The 20,759-nt window shown below is 39.5% G+C and overlaps 1 protein-coding gene across 1 annotated transcript; it reads left to right on the forward strand.

Moving 5' to 3' along the window:
• Positions 1 to 888: 888 nt before the first annotated feature.
• On the forward strand, positions 889 to 20,753 carry SGCB (sarcoglycan beta). Its single transcript, XM_072944191.1, has 6 exons — positions 889 to 1,012; positions 7,082 to 7,291; positions 12,595 to 12,780; positions 13,426 to 13,617; positions 13,936 to 14,067; positions 17,608 to 20,753. Exons 1-6 carry the CDS (start codon positions 971 to 973, stop codon positions 17,809 to 17,811), a joined length of 966 nt encoding a protein of 321 aa, XP_072800292.1. The 5' UTR covers positions 889 to 970; the 3' UTR covers positions 17,812 to 20,753.
• Positions 20,754 to 20,759: the final 6 nt, after the last annotated feature.

A 20,759-nucleotide genomic window follows, 5' to 3' on the forward strand; every position in this document is an offset into this window, starting at 1 on the left:
CCTTACCACGTGAGAGTGTCTAACTTAAACTTCACGACAGTCCTCTGATGTAAAGTAGGCAGGGCAGAGAAATAACGGCTCCAGTCATCAGAATAGCAAAACTGATCTGGTTCCCAGAGAAAGGAAAATTTGGCCAGCAGGTCTCTGATGGTTCCTGCCGAGTTGGGCAGCCCAGGGCCCAGAGGTGCTTAGAAGTGGTTTCAGCTACCTGAGAAACAGCTCTTGTACCCTTGTTGCCGCGGCGTTCACAGCATTTTTTTTTTAAACTAAGGATTATTGGATTCTATTGAGGGCAGGGAACGAGGAATGTGTACTCTAGTTACCTGTATATCTGAGTGGCTTCCAGGTGTGCAGTAAATATCTGTTAAATCAGGTTCCCCAGGAGATAAAGCCACACTATTTCCGATAAAACATGAAAAACCCACCCCAATACCACAGAAAAAGCATTCGACTTCATAGTCCCTGTAAAGATAAGAAGCATACCTTAAGTGACTGTATGTCCTCCTTAAGGAGGCTCGGTTTTCAAGATTTTAGCTGCCTAAAATCGGCAACTTGTTAACTTCTGTTCACACTGTCACCACCTCCGTCCTCGTCCACGTGTACTCTCTAAAACACCCCCTTCCCACCCTAGCCAGAGAGACCCCGGCACGTGAAGCAACGAGGACTCGGGAGGGCACCAGCCCCTCGTGGCGGGGAGTGGAGGAGGGGACGGAGAGGCGTCCTCCGTATTTTAAGGGCGCCCTTTTCGAAGGATCTAGAGGCGGCCCGAGGTCGTGTGGAATCCCAGGGCGCAGGGGGCAGCGGAGCGGGCACCGGCGGCGCGCGGGCTCGGACCCTCCCCGCCCGGGGCTGGGCTGTGCGGGGTGCGGTGCGGCGAGCCGCGGGCCCCGCTCCCGCCCCTCCAGGGCGCAGGCGCAGGCGCGCGGGGTGCGGCCGCGGCGGGGAGGGCGGCGGCGGCGGGCGCGGGAAGATGGCGGCGGCGGCGGCGGCGGCGGCTGCGGCGGCCGAGCAGGTATGTGAGCCCCACTGCGGCCGGGGACTGGAGGGTCGGGGAGGCCAGGGTCCTGCCGGTGGGGCCCGCCGTACGGCCGGCGGGCGGGGACCGGGGCGCGAGGGCGGGCCGGGGCCGAGCTCCGCGGGGCGGGGCGGGGCGGGGCGGGAGGAGCTGTCCGCCGCCCGGGACGCTGGCAAAGGCCGGGCGGGACGCCGGGCAGGGGCTTTGGGGAGGAGGGGGGGAGCGGGCCGCGGCCCTCGGTCTGGCCTGGCTGTCCCTCAGCGGGGTGAGGAGGGTCGCTGTCCTGCGGGACCGGGAGGCGGCGGCGGCAGCCCGGAGCCTGCGACAGAACGTGCCGGGGACATGCCCTGCTCCTTGGCCAGCAAAGATGCGAGTAAAAATAACCTCAACCCCGAGCCGCGAGCCTCCCCTGACATGGGCCAAGAAATTGTCAGCTGTTGCCTGGGTGTCAGCTTGCGGCCACTTCTTGTTTCTGCCATCCCCAAATGCAGACATCCAGGTTTCTCCTCCCGCTTTGGCTTTTGGAGACTTAGTCACCAAGACTAAATAAGACTGTATAACTGTCTCCTATCCAGTTGGTTTAAAATCATTTTTTTTAAATGCTTTTTCAAGTATTTTCTGATCTGCATTGGAAACTTGTAACTTAGAATAGTTTAAAAGGCTGTTTTCTTCCAAAAAGCAAGCCATGTATATACACACACACACACACACACATATATATATATATGCATACATATACTTTACACACACACATATATATACCTATAGTTACTAGAGTGATTTGTTATAATAAAAATTATTTTAATAGTCACTTTCTCTTAACTGTTATTCCCCCCCAAAAAAAGAAAAAACATGGTGTAACAGTTTCTTTGAAAAAGTCTCATTCTTCAGCATTGTTGAAAAAGTAAATAAGAGTTAAGCTGCCAACATTCTGTTTCCAGAAAATCTTTTCTGGAAAGATTTCGTTAAGTAAATAACTGCTTTTAGAGACCTAGTAGATAGATACCATTGGAATAGTCATTCTAAGGGATGTAAGAAATAGAAGGCATGACATCTGCATTCAAAGCTTAAAGTCAAACTGCCACATGCAGACAAATCAGCTAAAGACAGTAGGCATGCTGCAGAGCCTAACAATAAAGTAAAGTCTAAAGGGAGGAGTGAAATTGAAAGGAGACAATGTTTCTTGCAGTTGTTGAGATTAAAATTGTCCATTGTTTTTTTTTCATCTCCATCACCTATTGATTCTCTTGAGGTTCCACTGAGCTATTCTTGCTTTATACATAGACTGGGTAATCTGATCGATCCCTCAGTCTCCACTTCAGAGTTAGGCATTTATGTCCCCAGCCTGAACTTAACTAAATTTTCCACAAGCATCCCAAACTCAAAAATGTTCAAAACCAGATTGCATCATATTCACCATTAAAAGGGCTACAACCATCCATTCACTTGGTTAACCTCACCACAAACTTAGGAGTAGGGCCGGCTTAAGGGAGCTCAGAAGGGACACGCATTTCGTTTAATGCTCTGTTGTCCCAGACCTGATATTTGAACAAAGAGCCCCACATTTTCTTTTTTGCTACAGATCCCACAAACTATGTAGCAGGTCCTACTTGGGAGTCATCTTAGATCCCCCTGTGTCACACTCACCTCCAGTCAATCATGAGGTCCTGTCAGTTCAACCACTTAAGACCTCTCCCCGATCTTCATCTGCAGTCCAAAGCTCGGTCAAGCCCTCATTTGGACTGTTAGGATCACCTGCTGTTGATATCTTCATCTTTAAACTCTTCTAGTCCTGTTCATCTTTTTATGGTTTGACTTTGCTATAATGCAAATCTGATTGTATCACTAACCTATTTTAAATCTTCAGTAGTTCTCCATTGCCTTCAGCATAATGTCCATCCTTCTTGACGTAGTCCTTATGTCCACTCATTTACTGGCCCCTAACCGCATCTCTCACTTGAGTTTTTGCCCCATTTCTATACTCATCCTCCTCACCATCCACATAAAACTACCAAAATTAGTCCACACAGAGATGACTTGTGCTCGGAGTTTCCATGCCATTCCCTCTGCCTGGAATGCCTTTCTCTGCACTTTACTTGGCTAATTCCTGCTTATCCCTCAAGATTCAACTGAAACCTCAACTTTTCTTGAAAACCTTCAACTGGTGCCCCTGCTGGCTGAGTAGAGTGGCATTCCTCTTAGGCACTCTTTCATTACTGTATGCATTGCTCTACTACAGCACTTGGCATGTCGAACTGCAATTGTTAGTGACCCTGTCTTCCTGCTCTCCTGGCCTGTAAGTAAGTTCGTTGAGGGTAGGTGCTATGTCGTGCTCATCTTGGTAGTCTGCAGTATTTGGCATTTAGTATTGCCTCAATAAATGATAACTGCATCAAGTTAAATATAGTCATGTACATGAATTGGCAGGCAAGAGTAGAATTCGTCTGAGGTCTCTTTTATGTAGGCTTATACTCGAACTCTGGGTAAGACTTTTAAATTGCCTATCTGTAAGCACTGTCGTAAGCACATAGTGTGTCTAAAAATTACAGCACACTTTCTTTAAGGTATTTTACTGCCCTTGGCCAAAAACCTATCAAAGAGTTGCATATTCAACTCTAAAATATCTGCAGTGTCAATGCACCCTCGTGGATTTGTGCCTCATGCAGATACACAACCTGCACAGCTGTATTCAGTAACCTGTTTTGTGATAAAAATCTGTTGCGTAGGTTGAATTATCTTCTATGGAGCCTTTCTTACTGCCTTCTGGAGTTTAAACATTTTTATCTGCCAACCTACTCACAAGTACTCCTATCTTTTTCCATTTTCCGTAAGCCCTCAACCAGCGTGTCATCCCTGCCACCATGATAAGATTCCAGTTCCCCTCTGCACTCATTCTTGGCAGATGACCTTGCCTTTTACGTCCCCAGCAAAAAGAAGAATGTTTTCTCTTCTTGATGTGAACTGTTTCAGTGAAGACTGTTCACTTTAAGACTATCTTTTCTCCTGTACCTTGTATTGCTCTCTTTCCTGCCTCTTAAAGGGCCTTGTTTCCCTCATTATCCTGCCTGACCCTGAGATCATTGATCTTTGCCCCCCTTGGCATCTTTCCTCTGCCATAAAACATCTAAGTCTTTCCCCAGATTGGTGGGGACAGGGGGAGAGGAGAGAGAATTACTAACAACAACAACAACAACAAAACGCACAGTTTTCCTCTGACAGTATGTCATTCTCTAGCTACAGTCATCTCTCTTTCCAATTTTCTCCTTCTGGACTCAAAAATAAATATATACATGCTGGCATCTTTAGGGGACTATTTCCTTACCAATTTGCTACTCAGTTCATCTTTGAAAGTCACAGAGGCACTTGTTGACAAATCAAGTTCAGCAACACTGCACATTCTTAGTTTTCTTGCGTCATTCATTGTATTTCTTATTTTCCACCGTTTCTGCACATTTAAAGTTTTCCAGGACTACATCTTTGGCTCTTTGTTCTCTTCCCTCTATACTGATTTTCACAGTAAACTGTGAACTCTCAAATCTGTGTCTCTAGTCCTGACTGATGTAATATCCCAGCCCATCCTTCCCGTTGCCTTTGAGGCACGTGGTTGTTTCTCATTCAGCTCAAATGCAGCATGTGTAAAATCTCCCTGCATCAGCCCCGTGTTTATGTAGTCACCATTCAGTAAACATGAGGGATTTTTTTGAACCTGGCTACAAATTCAGTTAACTCTTCTCTTGAAGTGTATTTTTAATCTCTCCTTTTTCATCCCACCTTAGTTTAGGGCCTCATTACCTCAAATCTCTGTTACTACGATATCCCCAACAGCCTGCTGGCTGGTGTTCTTCTTTCCCATGTCTTCTACAAATGCCCACACATCAAGCATCCTGAAACATCTGTCGTCCATGTTCAGAGACCTCCAGTGACTCCCAAATAAACAGATATAAAGACTAGAATTGGCACCCAGCTGTCCAAGAACTTTCACTACTTTTCCAACTTGATTCTCCCTGCATTGCCAGATCTGACCCACCTACTCCTTTCGGTTTCCCCAACAACTCCAAGCCATACTGTCTCTTCTTCCATGAACTACAGAATATTGCATTGCTAATTATTTCATGTGCCCAAATCACATTTGTAATACCTAGAGGATAAGGATCTTGTCCTCTATTTCTTTTTCATTCCTATTTATAGTATTAGTGTTTAAGCATAAAGTGCTGAATAAATGCCTATTTAATAGGAATTTCCTCAGAGCTCTAAAAAATATGGACGTTAGGCAGTATCCACTTCTACCCATTCCTTTTGTGTTCGAGATGTGCCATATTATTACCTAAAATGTCACTCAACCATAGTCTAAGTAGGAGGTTCTCAAACTTTTTGATCTCAGGTTCTCTTTGTACTCTTAAAAATTTCTGAGGATCCCAAAGAGTTTCTGTTTATGTGGGTTATATCCATTGATATTTACCATGTTAGGAGTTAAAACTGAGAAATTTTTTAAACACGGGAATACACAAGCACACATTCTATTATCTGTTAGAGCAGTGATGTTATTACATATAGTCCTGTAGCTCCACTGTATAGTTGACTCTTGAATAGCCCCAGGGTTAGAGGTGCCGAACCACCATGCAGTCGAAAATCCACCTATAACTTTTAACTACTGATAGCCTGCTGTCAACCGGAAGCCTTACCACATATTTTAGACAATATATGTGTTATATACTGTATTCTTAAAATAAAGTAAACTAGAGAAAAGAAGATGTTACTAAGAAAATCATAAGGAAAAGTACTGCATTGTATTACGTAAGTGTACTTTGTTTACAAGATGAATTGTCTGTTAGTACCTACATTGATATTGTCTTATACAAGACATAGTAGATGTTATATATGTTACTAACACTAGTCATCAAAAATGAAAAGATAATAGGAAAAAGAAGTTCATATTTAATTACAGGTATTCATGCATTGGTAACAGAGAAGCAGCAATAGGATTGCTTCATGGTAGCCTAGTGTAATCAATACCATTGCTTCCCAGTAGCCTAGCCTATACACTAGTGAATGAATCATCACAAAAACTTCATTACAGTCATGTTCATAATACAGTATTGGAAACGCTGCATTTTTTAAAATCACTTGCCAGTGATGATAGGCTGACATGCAGTTTCTCCAGTTACCAGAGAGAGGCATACTGTATGGTAATGTGTCTCTGTGAAAGCAAAGTTATAAAACAGTAAGAAAATGAACATATTACTAATTTTATATTAAATGTCATCCACCTTATGCCTATGTAAGGATAGCTAATATCTGCATATATTTTATGCATTCATAGCATACCTAAGTTTTTCTTAATTTTTTCAATATTTCTAGGCTATGCAGATCATCTGCAAGTTTTTTCAAATTGCATATCTCCCAAAAGTTTTCCAATCTATTTATTGGAAAAAACCCAAGTATAAGTGGACCTGCACAGTTCAAACCTGTATTGTAAAAGGGTCAATTGTACATTCATGAGAGGAGAATAAAAAAGGAAAGTAACATCTTAGTGTTATTTTGAAAATAGTTTTCATCCTCCAGACACCTGAAAGGGTTTGAGAACCCCTCCAGGGCTCCCCAGCCCATACTTTGAAAACTGCTGGTCTAGGATAACATTAACTTTAGTCAGTTGGAGTGATGAATAACAAAATGTGTCAGCCTTCCTGAATTCTTTTCACATAATGAGAAAGTATGTGTAATTAAACAAATCATTAGTAAAAACAAAATGACCTACTGTAGAAGGTTTGTCAACTCTTCCTTCAAATGAGCTAGCTGTTCACTTCACTGACAGTAAGACTGTTCAAAGCAGACAGTGGAAATAGGTTATCAAATAGTCATCCTGAAGGTTCTTCTCTACCACCCTTCTCAGCACAGTAATGTCCTTACTTGGAGCCTGCAGCTCATCGTGACTTGACCTAAGATTTATTAGTAGAAATATATCACTAACCAACTCAGCTCTCTTTGGTTATCAATTTGTAATTAATAAATGAATCCATCAAAAAGAGAGGGTGTGGCTCTTCCATTGTGTTATATTTTTTTTTTTAGCAAAGTTCCAATGGTCCTGTGAAGAAGTCCATGCGTGAGAAGGCTGTTGAGAGAAGGAACGTCAATAAAGAGCACAATAGTAACTTTAAAGCTGGATATATTCCAATTGATGAGGATCGCCTGCATAAAACCGGACTGAGAGGGAGAAAGGGCAATTTAGCCATCTGTGTGATCATCCTCCTGTTTATCCTGGCTGTCATCAATTTAATTGTGAGTATATAGTACAGAATATTCTTTTCTTAATTACCATGGAGAATTTTTCATCTGTTTTTTAGTGAAATCATGGACTCTGTTTCTATAATTTCTTTTGGGACCCTCTTTATGCTTTTCTATGCAGACAAACCTTGTTTTATTGCACTTAGCTTTATTGCATTCTGCAGAGACTGCTTTTTTTTTTTTTTTACAAATTGAAGGTCTGTGGCAACCCTGCATTGAGCAAGTCTGTTGGCGCCGTTTTTCCAACAGCATTTGCTCACTTTGGTCTCCATGTTACAGTTTGGTAATTCTCACAATATTTCAAATTTTTTCATTATTGTTATATTTGTTATTGTGATCTTGGATCAGTGATCTTGACTGTTAACTATTGTAATTGTTTTTGGTTGCAACTAACCACACCCATATAAGATGAGCAAACTTGATTGATAAATGTGTGTTCTGACTGCTCCACCAACTGGCCATTCCCATTACTTCCCCTCTCCTTGGGCCTCCCTATTCCCTGAGACAGGACAATACTGAAATTAGACCAGTTAATAACCCTGCAATGGCCTCTGCGTGTTCGAGTGAAAGGAGGAGTTGCAGGTATCTCACTTTAAATCAAAAGCTAAAAACGATTAAGCTTAGTGAGAAAGGCATGTGAAAGGTGACAGGCTGAAACCCAGGCCTCTTACACCAAACATTTAGCCAAGCTGTGAATGCAAAGGCAACATTCTTAATGGAAGTTAAAAGTACTACTCAAGGGAATAAATGAATGACAGGAAAGCAAATCAGTGTTATTGCTGGTATGGAGAGTTTTAGTGGTCTGGGTAGATCAAACCAGCTACAACAATCCCTTCAGTCAAAACCTGATCCAGAGCAAGGCCCTTCCTCTCTTTAATTCTATGCAGGCTGAGAGAGATGGGGAAGCTGCAGAAATTTGAAGCTAACAGAGGTTGTTTCCTGAGGTTTAAGAAAAAAAAAGGCCATCTCCATAACATAAAAGTGCCAGGAGAAGCAGCACATGCTGATGTAGAAGCTGCAGCAAGTTATCCAGACCTAGCTGAGATCATCAATAAGGTGTCTTCACTAAACTACAGATTTTCAGTGCAGCCAAAACAGCTTTATATTAGAAGAAGATGCCATCTAGGACTTTCATAGGTAGAGAGGAGAAGTCAATGCCTGGCTTCAAGGCTTCAAAGCTTCAAAGGACAGGTGGACTCTTGTTAGGGGCAAGTGCAGTTGGTGACCTTAATTTGAATCCAGTGCCCATTTACCATTTAGAAAATCCTAAGGCCCTTAAGAATTATGCTAAGTCTACTCTGTGCTGTCTATAAATATACCAGCAAAGTCTGGATGATAGCATTTCTGTTTACAACATTGTTTATTTTAAACCTACTACTCAGAAAAAAAAATTTCTTTCAAAGTATTATTGTTCATTGACAATGCATTGGTGACCCAAGAGCTCTGATGGAGATGTACAGTGCGATTAGTGTTGTTTTCATGCATGCTCACACAACGTCATTCTGCAGCCCGTAGATCAAGGAATCATTTCAACTTTCAGGTCTTATTAGTTAAGAAATACATTGTGTAAGGCTACAGCTGCTAGAGATAGTGGGTCTGGGATAGTGGATCTGATGGATCTGAGCAATTGAAAACCTCCTGGAAAGGATTCTCCATTCTGGATGCCATGAAGAACATGTGTTACTCATGGGAAGAGGTCAAAATATCAATATTAACAAGAGTTTGAAAGGTTGATTGCAACCCTCAGATGACTTGGAGGGGTTCAAGACTTCAGTGGAGGAAGTAACAGCAGATGTGGGGGAAGTAGCAAGAGAGGTAGAATTAGAAATTGAGCCTGAAGATGTGACTAAATTGCTTCAATTTCATGATAAAACTTTAAAGGGTAAGGAGTTGCTTCTTACGGATGAGCAAAGAAAGTGATTTCTTGAGATGGAATCTACTCCTGGTGGAGATGCTGGGAAGACTATTGAAATGACAACAAAGGATTTAGACTACTACATAAACTTAGTTAATAAAACAGGATTTGAGAGAATTGATTCCAATTTTAAAAGAAGTTCTACCATGGGTAAAATGCTATCAAACAGCATTGCATGCCACAGAGAAATAGTTCATGAAAAGAAGAGTCACTTGATGCTGCAAACTTCATTGTTTTATGTCTTACTGAATTTTAATGAACATTTTCCATATGAAAACCTAGTATGCTAATATTGCCATGTATTAGTTTTATTTAGAAAAAGTGTTCACAGATTCTTTCCTCTAAAAGACTTAACTTTTAAAAGGGTAGAGTCAACTCAATAGAAGAGACCTTTTTGCCAAGATGATTTTATTGCCTTCACCTCTCCTAAAAATATAATCCTTCCTGATTTCATTCAACTTTTCCGAAATTTACTCTTGACTCCTCCGCTCAACTTTAAAACTGTAAACCTTGGATGGCGGTAAAGGGTTATATATTGTAGTCTGAAATCTGTTGTCAAAGAGTGAAAGGATCTGGGGTAGACTGGTTTACACGAAGGTGTGAGGGCCTGGTGGGCTGCCTTTTCCAAAGACACTTGCTTTCTTAAAGAAGAAGACGTTTAATCCAAGGTTGTAACTTCTGAGGGTTAAATTTGAGCCAGTCTGGCACGCGTGGGTAGGTATTTTCAGAGAGTGACTATTGGTGTACCTAAGACTGAGCGTGAATGTGGATACAGCAATTCTAAAGTGATTCCACTTACTGTATTTTTTACTTCTAATACTCTCAAACCAGTCCTTTGAATTTTATGTACATCCAAAACATTTGTGTCTAATTCACTTAAATCAAAAAGAGCTGATATTGCAGATAACTTTACTAGGAGCCATGTTCTGAATTTATTTTATCGGAAAGTTATGGTTAAGATGGCAAAACGAAGACATTTTCATCCCCCCTCCTCTCTAAAAACTCATCCTAAGGTGACAAAGTCAAGAAACAGAAATATCTTGGAAGAAAGTTGGAGGCAACCAAAATCCTACACCATAATATATGCAGACAAAAAGGAGGAGGAGGAATGGCAAATAACTTACCAGGGAGGAGGAACTGCGTGTTGGGGAGGGGTTTGCAGGGTGCGTTGGTGGAAATGCCTTGCAGAATCCTGAAAAGCCTCAGGAACTGGAAGTACAAGTCCCTTGAAAAGCAGGAGTGAGTTGGGAACTGAGAACAGAGAGCTTGTTTGAAAAATCCGTGGAAGGAGCCTGAGATCCCCAGCCTCCCTCCCCTTACAGCCAGCAGTCAGGCAGCTGGTAACCCCACACTGAACCAGAGGAAACTCCTTCTGCCTAAGGACATTGCCCAGAGAGGTAGGGATGGGTTTCCACACTGAAAGCAGGAAGTCTGAATTCTGAATCCTGAACACTGAGGCCCCATTAGCCTCATCCTCCACCTCCAGCTCCCTGGCACCAGTCTTGTATCTTCTGGGCAAGAGATAAAATAGCCTTCTCAGCAGAAACTGAAGAACACAAAGACAAGACCTGAAGATATTGACAATTGGCAGGTCCCCATGAAAAAGCCACCTAATCTCCCCACTGTGAAGCCTGTCAGTCATAAGCCCCACTCCACACAGAACTTTCTATGGATTTTTTTGTAACCACTCTGTTAAATATGAACATGGAGCCTCCAGGGATCAATAGATTTTTATGGAAAGCTCCCAGAATTGGGAAATGACTGAGACCAAAAATACCCAAACCATGGGGAAAGTGGATTCAGGGAAATGGAGAAAATGCAGCAAATGACAGGAAACTTTAAAACAAACAAACACACACCAAAGTCAATATCTTCAGAGAAGGAAGAGGATATTGCAGCCATTAAACAAGGATAGCATGCCATTAAAGAGGAACAATTAAAGAATACGGAAGAACTCATAGAAATACATACACATGGATGGATGGATGCATAGATACATAGATATTGGAAGATAAAACCACTATGTTCAACAAAATTAAAGAATCAATCCTGGAACTGTAACATTCTGTTAATAGGAGTTTTAGAAAGAGAGCACACTGGGGGAAAAGTTATCAAATAAATAAATCAAGAAAGTTTCCTAGAACAGGTTGAAAACTACCACTCTGGGTCCAGCGTATGCATAAGAAAGACTCATACCAAGGCTATCACTGTGAAACTTAAGAAGACCAGGAATAAAGAGAAGATTCTAAAGTCTTCCAGAAACAAAAAAACAGGCTATGTATAAAGAGTACAAAATCAGAGTGGCATCAGACATCTCAAAAACAGTGCTGGAAACTAGACGGCAAGAAAGCAAGGGCCTTCAAAATTCAGAGAGAAAATAACTTCAAATCTAGAAATGTGTACTAAACTATCAGTCAAATGTGAGGGACTATAGAGACATTTTTTTTTTGCCATACACACTCTCAAAAATATTTACTTCACATGCATTCTTTCTAAGGAAACCATGGAAAGTACTAAACCAAGAAAGTTGAAGCCAAGGATACAGGAAACTGAGTATCCAGCACAGGAGAAAGACAAAAGGAAGTTCCAGCCTGAAAGTGAAGGGAAAGTTCATGATCACAGCTGTGCAGCAGACCCAGGGGCGAGAGCCCAGATAGGAGCAAGAAGATGGGGTTTCCAGAGAGACTTCCTGGAAAGAAAAGTAGAACTAATAAATTTTCTGGGAGGTTTGGGCTTTTAGAACATTTTATTGAGAGACATTTTACAGAAATGTTGGAGATTTTGAAAAGATTTAGTCTGATTTTCAAAAAAACTACGCAAATGAAAGAAAAGTAAACATTAAACTCAGAAAGACACAAAGTACAAGAAAGGAATTGCCATCATAGTACAGTATTTGACTTCAAAGTGAACAGTATTTATATCGTCATAATGCTGAAAATGGATTTAACCAGAACTTGAGATTGGAGTTGGGGGAGAAGAAATATAAATGAACTAAAATTCTCTTTTGCTAAAACAGGAAGGTAATAGATAGAACCTAAAATCGATCAGTGAAGGAATACTATACACATACTATTTAGTAATATGAAGATAAATTCTAGACAAAATAGCCAAAATTGTTGAAAGTGGTTGTTCCTGGACAAGATACAGAAGAGGTAGGAAAAATAGAAACTGCTCTTTTTAAATTACAGACCCTTTAGCACTGTTTTACTCTTAGCTATTTGCGTGTAAAACCGTGGTAAAAGTGAAATTGGTTTTGTTTATAAGTGGAAAACCAGTTGTGTTCATCTCACTGATGAAACATTTTGGGGAGTTTAATCCTTTGACAATTATCTTTTCTGTTTGTTTTCCAATTATGTTAAATGTGTGCTTGATTTCTTTTTAGATAACACTTGTCATCTGGGCTGTGATTCGCATTGGACCAAATGGCTGTGACAGCATGGAGTTTCATGACAGTGGTCTGCTTCGGTTTAAGCAAGTGTCTGACATGGGAGTTATACATCCTCTTTATAAGAGCACAGTAGGAGGAAGGCGAAATGAAAATCTGGTCATCACTGGCAACAACCAGCCTGTAAGTGACCAGGCTGTAAGAGAAAAAGTCTTTGTAAAAATCTAGCGTTGATTATTGGAAGTGGATATTTTCCTTTAGAGAAAATTCATAAATATATTTGATAATGTTGTTGGTCTTCTAATCTATTAGTGTTAGATATTTTCTTAACATTCTAGATTTTGTTCCATGGTAGCATTTTCTGTGATAGATATAATTACTGTAAGAATACATGGTTTACTCTTTTCTGAGTAGACTTCTGAGTTTCTAATGGAGGAAACCTTCCCCGGTTAGAATACCCTCTGCTTTCTGGGAGTCTGGAAGAGAATACACCAGTCTAGTCAGTGACAGCCCCCGCCATGTGGCTACTGTAACATCGGTTTTCAACTGACCAGAACCTCAAGGAGGCATCCTCACCACTCCTGCCCACTTTAGTCCTGGTCCCTGTGCTCTGTGACTGTCTAGTTCTGCTGAGCACCATAGCAAATAAGTACGTAAGCCCTCGTTTTAAAGAACTCTTCTCCCAAGAGAGTGGAGAATGTCAGAGAGAGGTAGTTAAAATTATTTGAAGTTAGTCTGTTATTATAGAATTTTTTAAATAATATTCTTGGTGAATTTTGGCTGCAGTCTTCTTCAAAAACATATTCATGATAAAGTGTCTTTCTGAAGATTGTTTTTCAGCAAGGGACAACAAAGCTCAGTGTAGAAAAGAACAAGACTTCTATTACAAGCGACATTGGTATGCAGTTTTTCGACCCAAGGACTCAAAATATCTTATTCAGCACAGACTATGAAACTCATGAGTTTCACTTGCCAAGTGGAGTGAAAAGTTTGAATGTTCAGAAAGCATCTACTGAAAGGGTATGATCTATTTTCTTTGTTTTATTAATGGAAAAGGACAATTGTCCAAAGTTACAAAGTATAGAGGGGTAGTTTTACTGATATAATGCTATGAAAGAAAGAACTCCACAACTGTGGAAGGGATTAGTTCTGGATTTGTCACTAACTGCTATATGTGATCATTACCAAATCACCTCTCTCTATTTCATCATCTATAAAACATGAATGAAAACACCTGCCTTTCATATTTTGTGGTTGAAACTCCTGTTCCTCTATCTCTATAGTAATTATCACTTTAATTTAGAAACTCTTCATCACTACTTTTTTTTCAATTTTCAGATTACCAGCAATGCTACTAGTGATTTAAACATTAAAGTTGATGGCCGTGCTATTGTGCGAGGAAATGAAGGAGTATTCATTATGGGCAAAACCATTGAATTTCACATGGGTGGTAATATGGAGTTAAAGGCTGTGAGTATTTTTAAGAGTTTAAGAGAATTATTAATTTATTGAGTACATAAATCTGTATGTGAAAAGTATACAATTATGAAAAATGATAATGTAGTTGTATATTTTTTGAGATGGACTGATGTTCAGAATGGATTATGACATGAAAGAAAGTTATAAAACAATCTGTGATATATCTCATTTTTATTTTTCAGATTATATGTACGTTTATAAAAACCTGGAAGGGTATGCCAAAATGTCAACAATGATTCGTTATGGGTAGCAGGGTAACAGATGATTTTCATTTTATTTCTGTTTGCCTGCTGTTTTCTAAACTTTCCTGGGTTTTTTTTTTCTTGGCATAATGATGCCTGTATTATTTTAAGAGGCAAAAAAATAAACAAAAAACAAACAAAAAGCTTCCAAGGGAGAATTCTGGGAGATCAGTGTGAGTATCCATGCCCTGCAGTTGATGAATTTTTTCAGTTAAAGATTTTTCATATCTTCCTGGGTTTTATATTCAGTGATATGAAAATCAATTAGCAAATATGTAAAATTATTTTTATTTGTACATCTATCATTGGTTATAAAGAAAAAAGATTTTGCCTTTATTATACTTGTTGAAAAGTGAATTTTTCTTTGTGCCTCACAGATTATATCTGAACTCTAAGAAGTAACATATTTCGTGTAAGGGAGCCAAAAGTCCAAAAACATTTTACCTGCTCAAAATTCCGGTCAAAGCATAGTTATTCAAAATGTCTTTGGGCACCTGCTATGTGTTACCTAACTATAGCTAACTAAATTTGTTTTATCAAGCATTAAATGACAAAAGTAAACTTAAACCTAAGGACTTAAAATATAATCCTTTCCTTTTAAAAATTTTCATCATACTTTTCGGGGGGGAAAATTTTTTTTTAATTAACTTTTCTCACTTTCATAAATATCTTTTCTTCCTGAAGAATATGTTCCAATCTCTAAATAATAAATATGAACATAAAATGTGATTCTTACTGGAATCTCAATCACAATGCTGAGTATTTTCTGCATATTATAGAAGGAAGCCATTCCTCTGAGAGAGTAATACTGTTGAGGAATTGTCTCCATGGCACTGTTGTTCTTGGCACTCAAAGAGGCAAGAAATGTGACTGATTTCTTTATAGCCATTAGCGAGTTACCTAAGTCTTTTAGTTTTTTTCTACCTGAAAATTCTACCTGTTATTAATATGATAATGTTAAAATACTTTGAAATAGGGGGAGGGTATAGCTCAACTGGTAGGGTACATGCTTAGCATATACAAGGTCCTGGGTTCAATCCCCCAGTACCTCCCCTAAAAATAAATAACTAAGTAAACCTAATTACCTCTCCCCCCAAAAAACAAATTTAAAAAATTAAATTAAATACTTTGAAATACACATAGACACATACCAGTTTCTCTACAGTTAAAGAAAAAGAAGCCAGTATCAAAAAGATAATTAGCTTTATAATTCAGTTAATATCGGAGTTTGTTTTTTAATTGTATAGTTAATCATTAGAAAGAATTTTATTAAACTTCTTTTTAAAATGCTAAGACAAATGTTATATATCACGTATATGTGGAATCTAAAAAATAATACAAATGAATCTATTTACAAAACAGACTCACAGACATAGAAAACAAACTTATGGTTATCATAGGGGAAAGAGGGGAAGGATAAATTAGGCGTTTGGGATTAACAGATATTACTATGTGTAAAATAGATAAGCAACAAGGACTTACTGTATAGCACGGAGAACTATGTGCAATATCTCGTAATAACCTATAATGGAAAATAATCTGAAATATATATTTGTATATATAATTGAATCACTTTGCTGTGCACCTGAAAGTAACACAATATTGTAAATTAGCTATAATTCAATTTTTTTAGAAAAACTGCATTAGCAATTTAAAGAAAATAAAATTAAATGACCACAAGATGGCAGCATCAGAATGAAATTTGAAAATTCCGTATACTATCGCTAGTCAATTAGACCTTTCCATTACTTCCTAACCAACTTTCTCTCATTGCTTTAAATACCCTCTATAAGCTGATGACTCTCGAATTTGGAACTCGTGCTTTAATCTCTCCTCTGAGCTAAGGGTCACATACCCAACTGCCTTCTTACTTTCGCTACTTCAGTATCTAGTAGGAATCTCTAACTTAACAAGTCTAAAGTCTTCATATCCTCCCCCACCCCCAAATGTGCACTTCTTTCCAGTGCTCCCGTCTTGTTAAGCGGTACCCGTTAGTCCATCAGCAGAGCCCTCAGGCTCTACCTTCAGAAGACGTTTAGTCTGGCTGATTCTCATCACCTCCACCACCACTGCCATGGTGTAAACCAGGGTCATCTCCTGCCTGCACTGCCAGAATCGCCTCCTAAGTGGCCTCCCTGCTTCCTCTTTCACCCCTGTGTTCAGCTCTCCATACAGGAGCCAGAGTGATCCTTTATAAAAGATCATGTCCCTTCCCTATTCAGAACCCTCCAGATGGTTTCCAAAGTCCATTCCCTGGCCTTACACGTCTGGCCCCTAGTTATTTCTTTGACTCATTGCCCACAAGTTGGCTCTGTCAGTCTCTTTTTCAGCCACACTGGCCTCCTATCTGTTCCTGGAACCCCAGTCACGTCTTCACCTTGGGGCCTTTGCCCATCTTTCCTCTGCCCAGTTACCCACATGCCTGACTCCTTCACATCATCCAGTTACCATCGGACTGACCTTATCAGAGAAGCCTTCCTCGACCATCCTCTGTAAAGTAGAACCCCTCCCTGGTCACTCTCTCTACCTACCCTGACTTGCTTTTCTTAGATAATGTCCTGCTTGTTTTACTTGTTCAGGTGTGTATTATCTGCCCCTCTCCAGTAAAATAACAAGGACTTGGACCTTACCTGTCTGTTGACTGCTGTATCCCCAACACCTTGAATAGTATCTAACACAGAGGAGACATTTTATGATTATTTGTTGACTGAATAAAGAGAAGAAAAGGACAGAAGGGAGAGAGAGGTTTAGGAGTTCCAAAAAAGAAAGGATCTGCAATACGAGAGTGTTCCTAGGAAAGTGGCCTTGAAGATGAGAACCTCCAGGCAGTTTTCTTTGAGTGCCTTGTCTTTAAAATTATATGGCTTAAATCTTCATTTACAGTGTTGCAAAAAAAACATTGGAAGTTAAAATTTTCTGTCGGAGGGTAACGGTTTTGTGAAACTGTTCAGTCAGTAACTTTATTAAAACTCTCTTAGGAAGTAACAAGTGAATATCATCTGAGACTTTATCAGCATCAGTCTTATTATGCACTTAGAAATTTTGATATAATTTTTAACTAATTGAGAAATAAATTGTATTAACAAGTGTATTGATAGACATTATGAACAATTACTAAGAGGTCACTAATTGAATCTTGATTGGTTTTGTTTTCTTTGTTGTTTTGGTCATGACTGTATAACGTCTTAGTGCCTTCTATTCTTGCTAATATTCTCGAAAGTTTTGTTTATTAATTTTTTCTGTCCCTACATGTGGATGTAAATAAACCATATGCTTATTCTCGTAACAGGAGAACAGCATCATCCTAAATGGCACTGTGATGGTCAGCCCAGCCCGCCTCCCTAGCTCCTCCAGCGGAGACCCGCCAGGTGGTGGAGACTGGGTGCGCTACAAGCTCTGCGTGTGCGCTGACGGAACCCTCTTCAAAGTGCAGGTGACAGGCCAGAACATGGGGTGCCAAACCGCAGACAGCCCCTGCGGAGACACTCGTTAGAAGACCCCGAGAGGTCTCAGCACCTTCGTATCTTGACTTGACTTTTTTTTAAGGGTGGGCATGCAAATCATGTTTTTACAGAGTTTGTGATAACTCGAAATTATTTTGTCTGCAGAGCACTGCTGTATGTGTTGTGTAATCTCCATGTTTAAAATATTCTCAGAGAGCCTAAATCTAATACATTTCATTAAGTTGCACTGATCTTCATTTTGCAGTTCTCTAAAATAATTGAGAAGGAACACAATCAAAACTGATCTTTAAAGAAGTGTTTTTAAAATTCCGCTATTCCTTGCCTAAAGGTTAAGGGCTGAAGCAACTGTTTAGACTCACTCTGAGTAAGCTTTTGGTAACTAATGGGGATAGACCCACTTCGGATGTTTAAAAGTACACCGTCAATAAACGTTACATGCTCTGTCTTTTGGCTTCTAAGAGGAAAGAGATTTTTAGTGCATTAACTTTCAACCATATTCTCACATGCAAGTGAAATCATTAAAGAACTTCACATCTGGGAGGTGGTAAGAAACTACGGTTCCTTAGTTTTGCACCAAGAAGAAAATACTCTAATAGAATGTTTACTCGTTAAATATTGATGAATATTGTGTTCATAATGTGGTAGAAATTTAAGCACCATCTCAGCTTTAGCTGTTAAATAATGATGAGAGCCGTCATTGGTTGAGCATCCCACACTGCCCTGCATTGTCCTAGGCATTGCATATGCAGTGTCTCTAATCTCACCACAACTCTGTAAGCAGGTCTTACTGTCCCAGTTTTACCCAATAGGAAACTGAGGATCAGGGAAGTTAAGAAACTTGCCTAATGTCACAGAGGAAAGAGCAAAGTTAGGATTGAAATTCAGGTATGTTTCAAACCTAGATGTACCTATTTCTAAATACTGCATCTTTTTCTCTGTCTGCACTGAAGTTTTAATTATTTAAAACTCTAGAAAGATGAATAAAGACTAATTCAAACTTACCTAAGCAGATAAGGCTCAAACAAAACAGGTATGCTTACTTTAGTTAAGAGAAAATAAATCAATCTCTTGTCAAAAAAAATGACCAATCACTGTCAGGTTTTAAACTGTCTCCAGCCAGTTCCAAAATAATACACTATAGAGAGGTCAAATTGGCCTAGTTATGGGTTACCCGCTTTTCCCAACTGGGGTACCTGAATGGGTAAAAGGGTTGCCAAGATATGTGTGCCCTCCACCCTCAGGAAAGCTCAGTAGGGAGTGGGGAGGCCATGCTCCAGGCAAGTCCTGCTGGCCGGGAATGGCTGGTGGGTTTCCCCCAGCTTGCCATACAGATAATACCCTTTTCTGTCTGTGCCATACCTTGAAAAAAGTCAGGAAGCACTGGACTAAAGGGTGCTAATGCAGGAAATAATATAAGGAATTTTATGTAAGTATGAGAATTAATCTCTGCTCCTAACATCACCACCCATTGTAATGATTTACAACCTCAAGCCAGTTGATTTGTAATGTATTTTATATCTGACTTGAAAGGAACTCTTTGGTATTATCAAGACACACACAGCATCAGGAAGACAGACCTCAAAGTAGTGTGGTGTAAAGTAGGCAATAGTGATAAATCATAGGCCCCAGTCTGCATTCAAGTGTAACAATATTCTGTCCTGGTCACTTTGAACCATGTAGATAAAAAATCAATACGAAAAACAGTTTGCATTCAATATTGTCACAGTTCTCTCTTATAGAAAAACCAAATACCTTAGAGATTATGAATCGTCATTAAACTATCCTAAAGTAGAGGTTGACTAACTTGCCAACACTGAGTGCAGTTTTTAAGTCAAGAAAAAAGAGAGAGTGAAATTTGTGACTTCTGGTTGTTATTAGTTGTACTGATGTTCAGAACCACTTAATATCTGAATGATATTCATAAAAAAATCCATTGGAATTTTCATTCAGATACTCAGTGTATTTGTAAATTTTACATTCATTACTTGTCTGCTCTATTTAGATTTGTTTTGAAAGTTTGTTTAGATAAATATTTTTACAAAAACCACAGAATACTGTGTTACAAAGTACTATTTATTGAATGTGATTCACTAAATAATCTATTTTTACTCCTCTGAGAAACTTGCTTTTGATACATCTCCATTAAGTGCTTTTGACATGAGAGAACATTTTAATGTTTTTAAAGAACTGATTGTTAAGGTAACAGGTATAGTATTTTAGGACACTTTACAGGTAGCCTTTGCTTTTTCACTGAAACAGAACAAGAACAAACAAGTCCATTTCACCTGTGACCTATTTTGCATTACAGTAAAGCCATCAGCTGTTCATTCTCACCATCAGGTGGTATTTTCTCTAAAGTGAAATGTTAACTTTTCCTCTTTCTGCTGATTCCTCCCCTGCATCGAGTGCTGACATGGCAGGCAGCAGACCGGGAGGAGGTGGAGGACAAAGACAGACACCCAGGAGAGCAGGGCAGACATGTGCTCGTTTGAGTAACTACCGCACTTTGGAGGTAGATTGCGATAACAAGGGGGACAAGTGAAATAAAAGCAAGGTATTTTAGAGGCTGTCTAATGGGCAGATGGGAAAAATGCAAAACAACACACAGGACTGTCTATGTATGGTCTGTAATATTTGAAAATATACTTTTTGTATTCTTTTTGCATTATGAAAAAACAAAATAAATTGTGTGTGATAGTTTTGAATGAAAGATAGAAGCTCTACCTAGTTTTGAGGGGTTTTTTTTAAGAGAGAGAATGTTGTGGTGCTAAATTTGACAAAAAAAGGAGACCATTAAAATGCTGATAATTTTAGTTATCTTTTTTAAAGTGTTGAGGGGGTGAAGATTACAAATTATGCTGTACAAAAATAAACCTATAAATTTGTTTCGGGTTACTGATTTGACTTTCAGTTAATTCAGTTTGTAGTAACTATTAATGACCTCTGTTAACAATAAAGATTCTGTAAATTGTTTGCT

The sequence above is a fragment of the Vicugna pacos genome, chromosome 2 (genome assembly GCF_048564905.1).
Source record: "Vicugna pacos chromosome 2, VicPac4, whole genome shotgun sequence".
Taxonomy (NCBI): domain Eukaryota; kingdom Metazoa; phylum Chordata; class Mammalia; order Artiodactyla; family Camelidae; genus Vicugna; species Vicugna pacos.

Coding starts and splice junctions, on each gene's coding strand:
- SGCB (XM_072944191.1), top strand. CDS start 971: ATGGCGGCGGCGGCGGCGGCGGCGGCTGCGGCGGCCGAGCAG. Junction 7,292..12,594: donor TGGCTGTCATCAATTTAATT/GTGAGTATATAG, acceptor ATTTCTTTTTAG/ATAACACTTGTCATCTGGGC. Junction 12,781..13,425: donor TCACTGGCAACAACCAGCCT/GTAAGTGACCAG, acceptor GTCTTTCTGAAG/ATTGTTTTTCAGCAAGGGAC.